This window comes from Colius striatus, chromosome 1 (genome assembly GCF_028858725.1).
Source record: "Colius striatus isolate bColStr4 chromosome 1, bColStr4.1.hap1, whole genome shotgun sequence".
NCBI classification, from domain to species: Eukaryota; Metazoa; Chordata; class Aves; order Coliiformes; family Coliidae; genus Colius; species Colius striatus.
The window spans coordinates 152,231,500-152,240,989 of NC_084759.1; the positions used below are offsets into that span (position 1 = coordinate 152,231,500).

Sequence of the window (9,490 nt, forward strand, 5' to 3'; positions counted from 1 at the left end):
TGCACCAGGGTGGGAGTGGGGAAAAGCAGAGCTGCTGGAGAGAGAGCTGGTTCAGGTTGTGTGGGTACCAAGGTCCACAAGTTAAAATCCTATCTCTCTGTTGCCCAGACACAAGCAGGAGTAGCAGAGGTAGAGGGGAAGCAGGCAGGGCGGGCTCTGTCTGGCGTGGTTTGTGCTGGTAAGGGGAGCACGAGGGAGGGGTAGGGGGGGGAGTTTGCTGAGTCGGCAACTCTTCCAAGCTGGAAGAAAACATTATTCCCGCCCGCTGGCAGCACTTTATGCAGATCCCAATTCCCAGACCCGTCCTTACATATGTTAACAAGAAGGCAACTGTCTGCACGTTTTGCAGCAAAAGCGGAGTGGCAACCGATGAAGCACCGAGCTGTGAGCCTGGGGTAATGGATCTTCTCAAGTGAAAGCTGTGGAGCAGTACGGTGCTGACAGGCTTAATCTGCCGGCTTCCAGGGATCAGGTTGTTCTTCCTGCCTCCGAGGGAGCTTGCAGGCGGCACCCGCGTCTGGGAGGGAGCCGCGGAGCTGAGGTCACGTAGTGCACTGCAACCCCCTTCATTACAACATCCTCATTGCAGGGACAGGGGGCTGGGAAAACTACACCTCCCAGCACCCTTTTGTGCACGTCCCTTCAAACTACAGTTCCCAGAAGCTTGTCTGTGGAAAGAAATGCCGGTGATTTTTGCATAACACCGGCAGCACCTCCGAAGTTCTTGGGCGGCCCTTGTTTAGTGAGGATGGGAACAGGGAGCGTCGGCGCAGTGGGGCTGTGGTTTTACCCACCCTTAATAGCCACAGCGATGTCCTCCAGCGCAAAGCATCCTTCGGGACTCCCTCGGCGGTCCCCAGGAGGAGCCCTGGTCCCCAGGAAGCAGGGCTGCTGCGGAGGGAGAGGCAGATAAACTACAGATCCCGGCATTCTTCACCTGCGGCATTCCCTGCACGCCCGGGGGCGGGGGCAGCGGGGGGATGAGGATGAGGATGAGGATGGAGGGCGGGGAGGAGATGCAGGGCGCCGTGGGGCTACGCTGCGCCTGGGACATCCCGCCACCCGCTGGCACCCAGGCCAAGTGGGTGAGGCTCAATGTGGGGGGCACTGTCTTCCTCACCACCAGGCAGACCCTGTGCCGGGAGCAGAAATCTTTCCTCTGTCGCTTGTGCCAGGGTGAGGAGCTGCAGTCGGACCGGGTAAGGCAGCTGGGTTGCCTCCTGCACCGGCCCCCACCGAGCATCGGGAGGGATGCAGGGTCGGAGCCAAACCCCCAAAACTACAGGAGTATCTGAGTGAAAAATCCCTGCTCTTTCTCCCTCCTCTCCCGGGAAGGATTTCCCCTTGCCAGATCTCACCTTGCTGTGTTTGTAGCCTGGCACCTGCCTTCCTGAGCTGGGGAAAAGAGAGGTCATCTCACCTCCACCCCTGCTCTCCCACCTCTGTGTCACCCCACACCCCCTGGGTCTACCTCCCAGCTCGACCTGCCTGACCCCGCCGTGTCCCCTGTGAGAGGGCTCTCTGCTCTCTCCCACCAGGCCTGTATGCACAGTTGCAGGAGGAGGCTGAGGCCTGTATTTTTGGCTTTCTCAGCTGGTTGGTCCTTGCTGAGGTGGGCACGTTGAGCATGCCAATACAGAGGTTAAAGTCCAAGCTGAACAGGGACTTGAATAGGGACTCTCAGGGGCCCATGGTTTCCAAGGAGCCTTAATAGTGGACATTTTCACTTAGGCTTGTGTTTACCTACGGTCTGGAGCATTTAAGGTTTGGTTCTAAGGTTCGCATGGGGTTTTTCTCCTCCTGGTTTGTCTCTTGCTAGGATGAGACTGGTGCCTACCTAATAGACCGGGACCCCACTTACTTTGGACCTATCCTGAATTTTCTCCGTCATGGGAAGCTGGTCTTGGATAAAGATATGGCTGCAGAGGGTGAGTCTTGGAGCTCAGAAACTTCCCACTCAACGTCACCGCCGTAGGCAGGACATAGTAGGACTTGTCAATCTTGTCTCTCTTCTGGAAGCCGATGTGGGGGGATTTTAGAGGGCTTTGCCTGCAGCTTTTGGAAAGCATATCAATGTTTCCTTTAGTAAAGGGTTTTGGAGTAGGTGAGGAAGGCATCCTACAAGCTGCAAGTGTTGTGGCTTCACGACTGTTCATTCAGCAGAGATGTTACCAAGACAGAGATAGGCAAGATCCCTCAGCCTCAATAAACTATGTTTCAGTTGTCCCTGATCCACTTTTAACCAGGTTCTATGACTGAGTTTCCCTTTAATGACTGTTTCTAATTAGGAATGAAACTCAGAAGGCCAAGCTCATCTCTTCTACTGGCTGTAATAAAGAGCATCATTAATCAGTGATCTGTCATGTGTGCTACTAGCGCTGTGATGGGTTGTGGACTGCAGCAATTCCAGTGGAGTGAGCCAGACAAACCAGTCACTCATTTGAGGCTGGCAGGGAGTCCGATAGGATAACTCAGTAACATCACGGTGTCACCAGCCAGCAGTCCCCAATGCCTCGTTATTTTTTGGATGCTATAGTCTAACAAGGAGCCAACTCCAAAGACAGGCTGTGCTCTCCAGCTCTTGCCAAGCACAGTTTCTGCATGTTCATTAGTCCTCTTGCCTCTCTCTCTTACGTATTTTTACCTTATGTGAGGAAAGTTTTCTTTAGGATCGTTTTACTATTCCAAAAATATGTCTAAGCAGTGGTACAGAGTTGCAATAAACATAATTCTGAGGTGTTTCCTACTTGACATTTCTTGTAATCCTGAGATCAGATGGAGTTCATCCACAGGTTTTAACATAAAATCTGAAGCATAAATACAAATCCCATTTATGAGATTGCTTTTTGCTCCTGCTGCAGACACTCAGCTGGCATAAAACTAACCCACTAGATAGCTCACAGCTGAATGAGGGACTCATTCAGAGGTCTGAAGAGGTCTGAGTGTGTCAGGTAGTAAAGGATCAGTCTGTCTACCTGTATTGTCTGTCCACTGCCCTGGAGACATGTGAGTGTTGGCTCCTAGCCACCTTTCCCTCACCAACCCTCTGAGAACCCAACTCCCATTCCCTGAGGGCCTGTTAGCAAACAGGGGAGTCTCTGGACGGCTGATTGATGCAGACACCATAGAGAAGAAAACCAAAACACTTCTCTGTTTATTTGCTTTGAGGTGAAACACAGGGGAGAGAGGTAAAGATCATCTGAAATCATACAGGATTCCAAGGTGGGTGCAACTCCAGCTGGCCCAGGGGGAAAGCTGGGATTTTCTAGTGTCCTTTGGTGACAAGGTCTGCACAAACAGGTTTTCTGCCTTGAACAAGTTGATAATTAGTGGCCATCAAGAGAGGCTGGAGCCTACATTTATTCTCCTTGGCCAGTTGTCTGGGAAAGGTATTAGTCCTGGCAGTGCCTGTTGTGGTAGTAGCAGGCAGTGTAAGGAGATCAGGGTGAGCATTAGAAATGCAATGCAGAGATCCAGGATTCAGTTCTCTGCAGGAAGAGTAACAAGTGGGACTGCAGCATCATTTCTCCCTATGGACCTTGGGAAGCTCAGGACTGGTATTTTGCAAGCCAAAATCCAAAAAAACCCCCCAGGTTGTTAACTTTCTCTCTTTGTGGTCCTTTCTTTCTCAGGGGTCCTAGAAGAAGCTGAATTCTATAACATTGGTCCTTTAATCAGGATAATCAAAGATCGGCTGGAGGAGAAGGACTACACGGTAACTCAGGTAGAGAGAAATGGCAAAGAAAGGTAAAGTGGGGTAAGTGAAGGAGGGAATGAAATGGAAAGGTGAGCCTAGAGGCAGAGTAGGCTTGGCAGAAGCATCGAGGGATGGTGATTTAACCCCATCTAGCAACTGAGCACTGCCTCTTGTTTACACCCCCCACCCCCCTAACCCCAGTGGGATGGGGAGGAGAACTGGGGGGAAAAAGTAAAACTTGTGGGTAGAGATAAGAACAGTTTAATAATTAAAATGAGATAATAATAACAACATATATACAATAACATACAATAATAACAACTATAAAAACAGTAATGAAAACAAATCTAACAGGGAGCAAGAGAAATAAACCCAACTACTCAGAAGAAAATTAACTCTATCCCAGACAAAAGCAGGAAAAACACATTTTAGTTACAATAAACAAGTTACAGGCTTCTTTTGCATCCCAGGGGGTAACACTGGATGTAGCCCATGAAACCAAATGAGCTCCTCTAGCTTTTGGAAGAAGGCAGCTGGTTGCTGTGGGATGTGGAAGAATGTTTGTGAAGAGAGTGAAGGTGTTGTGGGGAGGAGGTGTGGGGTGTCTTGAAAGTGTAATCACTTGTAGAGAAACCTGGAAGGAACAGGAAAAGATGTCTGTGGAAGAGTTAAATGCTGATGCCTCATTGCATCATGCACAATTTGCACAATCCTGTGGCACAATCACACTTATCACACACAATCACTGTCTTGGCCAAAAACCTTTGAAAATCTGACTTCTGGGAGCTTTGGCTGATATTTCACTTTTAGTTGTGTCTGCCTCAGGTTGTCAGGCTCCAGCAACACAGCCACTTTGCGCTTGCAAAACCCCATCAGCATTTGTGACATTTGCATAAGTGACTGTGTAATGACAAGTGCAAACTCCCCATTGAAAGAACCCTGTGTCTACTGGGGACAATGCAGGAAGCACTCAACTAAATCCCTTTCTTATCCCCCCAATAACAGCATAGTAGGATGTTGGGTTGTCATTTCCACTCCCTTGTAGCCTGTGGCAGGGAGAAGAGGACAGGATCTGTCGAGGAGGGGTGCTACCCTACCACTTTGTTCTGCAGAAGGGCAGCAGCCTTTAACATCTGGCTGTTGTCAACATGCTGTGCAATTTTGCTGTCAGGTGCCTCCTAAGCACGTCTACCGTGTGCTGCAGTGCCAGGAAGAGGAGCTCACTCAGATGGTTTCCACTATGTCAGACGGATGGCGCTTCGAGCAGGTACGGAGAAGGTAGAGGAGGATGGGAAGGAGTTGTCTTTTGGGGAAAGGATCATGGGTACCATACAGTTCCCAGGCAAGACAGCTTCCCTCTCTGAAAAGATGGGGTCAATCATTGATGGTGCTATCATACTGTCTGTCTCTTGCCCCTTCTCTAGAGATTTAGAGGGTACTGTGTGAGGTTAAGCTGTTTTACGTGTTAGCTGACTCCTCTCTTGGTTCTCTGTGCTGCCTCCTTAGCTTAGTATGAGGTCTTTCTACTGGGGGTGTGGGGTGAATTCCATGCTATGCATTGGGCTTTCTGCCTTGCTCCCCAGGGTGAGTGGATGCTGGCAGTAATATGCTTGTGTGATTCCTGGTCTCCTCTTTTCTAGCTTGTGAACATTGGCTCATCCTATAGCTACGGGAACGAGGACCAGACAGAGTTCCTGTGCGTGGTCTCCAAAGAGCTGTACAACTCCCCCAATGGCCTGAGCTCTGAGCCCAGCCACAAAGCCAAGGTGAGACCAACTTTGCTAGGGCCCTACTCTCGTTGCCTGTGAGATCCTTGGCTCTTGTTTGCTCCCTCTTTCTTTCCTCTCTCCGTTGTGTCTGTGGGGCACCTCCGTGGTGAGATGTAGGGGTTTGTCCTGGTGTTCAGCACCGTGGCATTACGCCTGCTACCCAAAGGAAGGGGGGTGTGTGTTGAGTGGTGGTGTCTGGCTGCGTGTGGCAAACGGCTTTAGCAAGTGACCCTGGCACTTCTCCTGCTACTCTAAGACCCCCTTCATGCCTACTCATGACTGTGCTGTGTGTGTGTTACTCTGCCTCGAGGGGGTGATTTTGCAGTATTCTCTTTCTTTTGGCTGGGTCCCAGCCTAAGGGGCAGGAGGTCACCGGCCCCCCATTTGAGGGAAGGGCAGAAGCGTGAGGCAGTGCATGACATCCTGCAGACACGTAGGATACAGGAAGGAGCACCAGCAACTCGTGGTAGTTTTTGGGCAGCAGGATCACAGCATTTGTTAGTGTGTTAGGTAGCACTGATGTGATGCTCCAGGGGAAGATGAATCTCTTTGTTCCCTTACCCAGAGCTGTCTTGGCCATGGGGAAAGATCCCTTTTTCTTCCAGTGTCATGACCACTGCTTTATTCCCTTGTGTGTCAGAAAGAACTGCTGTGGCTCATCTTGCAAGTATTTCCACTCTTTCTTCCCTTTGTCCTGCATGCTGGGCCACAGAGCACAGAGGAGGACGCGGAGGAAGAAGAGCAGGAGGTGGAGGAGGAGGCAGAGGCAGAAGCAGAGGAGAGAGGTGCAGCAAATCCTTGAGGAAAATGATAAAAATAACCCCCCAAGCGTAGACTCGTCCACCTTTCTGGTGAGAGCTCACAGCTAGCAGCAGGCAAGCATTAGGGCAGGTGTGGGGTGCGGGGGCAGTCCTCTCCAGGAGCAGAAGTCTCTCTGGAGATAAAACTGACAGGAGAGAGCTGCTACTGTGGCTGCTGCTTTGTATTTTAAACTGTTTGTTTTATTTGTGGTTATATTTTAATTTGCAGACTGTCCATCTATGTGGGATTGCACTAAACCCTTTCTTCCTCCGGACCTTCCCTCCTGCTGCCCTCTGTTTCCATCCCAGCACTGTCCCCTACCTCCCACCCTGCCCTACTCCCCAGCCTCCAGCATCCTTCCTTCTGCTCTCCTTGACCCCCAGGGCTCTGTGTGGTCCCTGCCTGGGGCCCTGTCTCTCTCTGCTCCTCACTTTTCCTCCTCTGCAGGTATGTTACCTGTCTGCACTCTCAGCTCCTGCCAGCCTGAGCTCTGCATGAGTGACTCACTTCCCTCCTGTGGGTATGGCCCTGATTTGTAGAGCTTGGAGAGGGGAAGGAGGGAGGGGAGGTTGTCTCATCCCTAAGGTGGCTTTTCCAGTTCTCATCCTATGTGTGCCTTTCCCTGCTGAGCAGGTCCTATGGCTCCAGACCAGAGGCTCCTGCAGCAGAGAGGAGAGCGCAGCTGGGAGAAATGGAGAGGAGTGGAAATGAATGCGAAGCAGGCAGGGGTGGCACGGGGAAGGGGGAAGCTCTAACATGTGTCTGCCTGCCACACATGCCAGATTGCTTCTGCAGACAGCCCTTCTTTGCCTGCCAGCCCCAAAGGAGTTTTTCCTTCTCCCTGCTCTCTCTTCCCTGGGGTTTCCCCCACAGCCTGTGTTGGGGTGAGAGCATGGAAGGAGAGGGCAGCAAAGGCAGATTGGAAGTGGCCGGTCCCTGCTTCAGATGTTCTCACAGCTGTGTGCAAAATGAGCCTCTGTGCTTGACGTCCTGCTAGGGAGGCTGCCTGGCTGGTGTGCTTGGGGTTGGGTACAGAGGAGTGTTCCTTTCTCGTGCTGGAAAACTGCGAGGCTCTTATTAAACTGAAAGTGCCCAGTACCACTCTCTGTCCTGGTGGAAGGCACTGCTGGCTGACATTTCTCTCTCCTTCTATTTGAGAGCCTCCTTGTCCATGGCTGTGGGACCTGAGTGTTATTCTCTTCAAAGTCACTGTATGTTAATCACACAGTCTTTTCCTTCCTATTTCCTCTGACCTCCCACCCTGACTCCTCATCTCTTTTCTTTTTCTTCTCATTTCCTCTGTCCTTTCCCTGCTCTCGTTTCTCTCCCCAATATGCTCAATCTCTATTTTCCCCTGCCACTGACTGTGTTTCTCTCTTTCTCTCTCCTCCTCTAGCTGCTACAAGCCAGAGGCCTGAGGATGTGACCCCAACGCTCCCGCTCCAGCCTTTTCCTTTCTTCTGTATAGCTTTATTTTTGTACTGCAGCGTATGGCAGCCCCATTGCCCCACAGTCACACCTCCTCCTCCACCCCCTTCACTCCTCACACTAAGCCATTCTTTTTTTACAAACTCCCGTCGGTGGCTTGAGCCTTGGGCCCCGGAGGAGGGCAGATGCTCCGGAGGAGGGCAGATGCTCCGTGGAGGCCGTTGCAGGGGCTGGAGCCCACGTCCCCCTGCCAGGCCTTGCAGGGTGACATTCCTTAGTGTCACAGTGTCCTCTGCTGGGGACATCGGTAATCAGACACTGCAGCCTGAGCAGGTCCCTTCCTGAGCGGCCTGGATACCACCAAGGACCCGAGGTGGTGGCAGCTGCTGAAGGACCAGTCCTCACCCTCTCTCTGTCACAGGCAGCTGGTCTGGGCTTGTGGCCAAAGGGCAAATGCTGAGCTGCGGCCCTTTTCTTGGCCAGCCACACTGCTCGTGGTCGTGGGGTGTCCTTGTGCTGGTTGTCACGCTTCTCTCAGTGCCTCCCTCCCTGTCCCCAGAGCAGCCCTGTGTCGGCAGGGTGAGGAGGAGCCAGGCATGCTGCCCGGGTCTCAGCCAGCACCAGCAGATCCCTGCCTTGCTGCTGTGTCTGAAGACACCAGGTTGTAACCCCCGAATAAAATCCAGTCTGTTCCTCCTTGCCGCCTCTCATTTCACGTGGCAGAAAGTGGGCGCCGGTAGAAGGGGGCAGCAGCTGGAAAAGAGGGGTTTGGATTCATCACCTGGAGGCACTATAAGCTGCTTGTGCTATGCCTGGCATCTGGGGGCTGGAGGAACAGCTGCAGCCATGCATCTGTGCTGCATCCCCACTGCAGGCAGTGGAGCTACAGAGCAGGTTTGCTGGTTGGTGTCTGCACCTCCAAATCATAACAATGAGTGAGGTAGGTAGATATCTGTCTATGTAGATAGATAGGGGACAGCTGAGAGGGATGGCAGGAGTGTGGAAACTTTTGCCCATTGCCAATGCCAGGATTGGTGTTTGGACAAAAAAAAGATGCAACCCCCAAGATAATTTTTAACAGAGTAAGGCAAACTAGAGCCAAAACCCCCTCAAATTAGTTTTATTTCTATTTTCAGAGTGGCCTGTCATATATATATAGAGAGAGACAAAGAGATATATATATATATATATATATCTATCTTTAGTAAAAACCTCAAACCCATAGCAGTCACTGTTTAAGCACTCGCTGCACCCCAAAGCGATCTCCTGGATTATCTGAGTTAGGAGATGGAAGCAGTTGAGATGCCCTCACCTTAGAGGTGTTTGGAAAGGTTGAGGGAAGGGGATTGGAGGTTGCTCCAATGTTTTTACTGCGGGCCAGGGCCTTCGCCTGAGGAATGTGCAGCAGTGGAGGCTGGGTGCCGCTCCAGCAGGGAGGCAGGACACGTGCTCAGGGGTGTGCTGGGGCTGGACTCGTGCCTGGGAGTCAGTGAGATGTGAAGAGTTGCCTGGCTGAGCTGAACAGCACACGCCAGCTAAGAAAAGCAATTAGGGAGATAGAAGTGGAGGAGTGCTGGGAGGGGAGGAGGGAAGAAGGACGAGAGCAGGAAGGAAGAAGGAGGCAGATTGATTTCACAGTTACTGGAATCTCTAACTACATCAGTCACATTTTCTTTCAGCAAATGTTCCAGCATAAGATTGTGGCTGAATCACATGGTTCATGAAAAGTTCAACTCCCCCTACTCCTTTTCTCAGAAATAATCAACTCGGGACTGTTTCTGTGTGTCATCCTCCT

At 51.5% G+C, this 9,490-nt stretch overlaps 1 protein-coding gene across 2 annotated transcripts; it reads left to right on the forward strand.

Annotated features, from left to right (window-relative positions):
• Positions 1 to 986: 986 nt before the first annotated feature.
• KCTD17 (potassium channel tetramerization domain containing 17) lies at positions 987 to 8,391 on the forward strand. 2 transcript variants are annotated; one of them, XM_061988934.1, is made up of 7 exons: positions 987 to 1,199; positions 1,820 to 1,928; positions 3,633 to 3,724; positions 4,869 to 4,964; positions 5,338 to 5,463; positions 6,179 to 6,317; positions 7,664 to 8,391. In XM_061988934.1, exons 1-6 carry the CDS (start codon positions 987 to 989, stop codon positions 6,266 to 6,268), a joined length of 726 nt encoding a protein of 241 aa, XP_061844918.1. In that variant the 3' UTR covers positions 6,269 to 6,317; positions 7,664 to 8,391. The 2 variants fall into 2 exon arrangements, with proteins under 2 accessions (XP_061844918.1, XP_061844919.1); XM_061988935.1 differs by lacking the exon at positions 6,179 to 6,317.
• The last annotated feature ends 1,099 nt before the right edge of the window (positions 8,392 to 9,490 follow it).

What these genes read in the sequence shown, in the direction of transcription:
- KCTD17 (XM_061988934.1), top strand. Translation starts at nt 987, where the DNA reads ATGAGGATGAGGATGGAGGGCGGGGAGGAGATGCAGGGCGCCGTGGGG. An exon ending in AGGACTACACGGTAACTCAG is followed by an intron (nt 3,725 to 4,868) that starts GTAGAGAGAAAT and finishes TTTTGCTGTCAG; the next exon opens with GTGCCTCCTAAGCACGTCTA. An exon ending in ACGGATGGCGCTTCGAGCAG is followed by an intron (nt 4,965 to 5,337) that starts GTACGGAGAAGG and finishes CCTCTTTTCTAG; the next exon opens with CTTGTGAACATTGGCTCATC.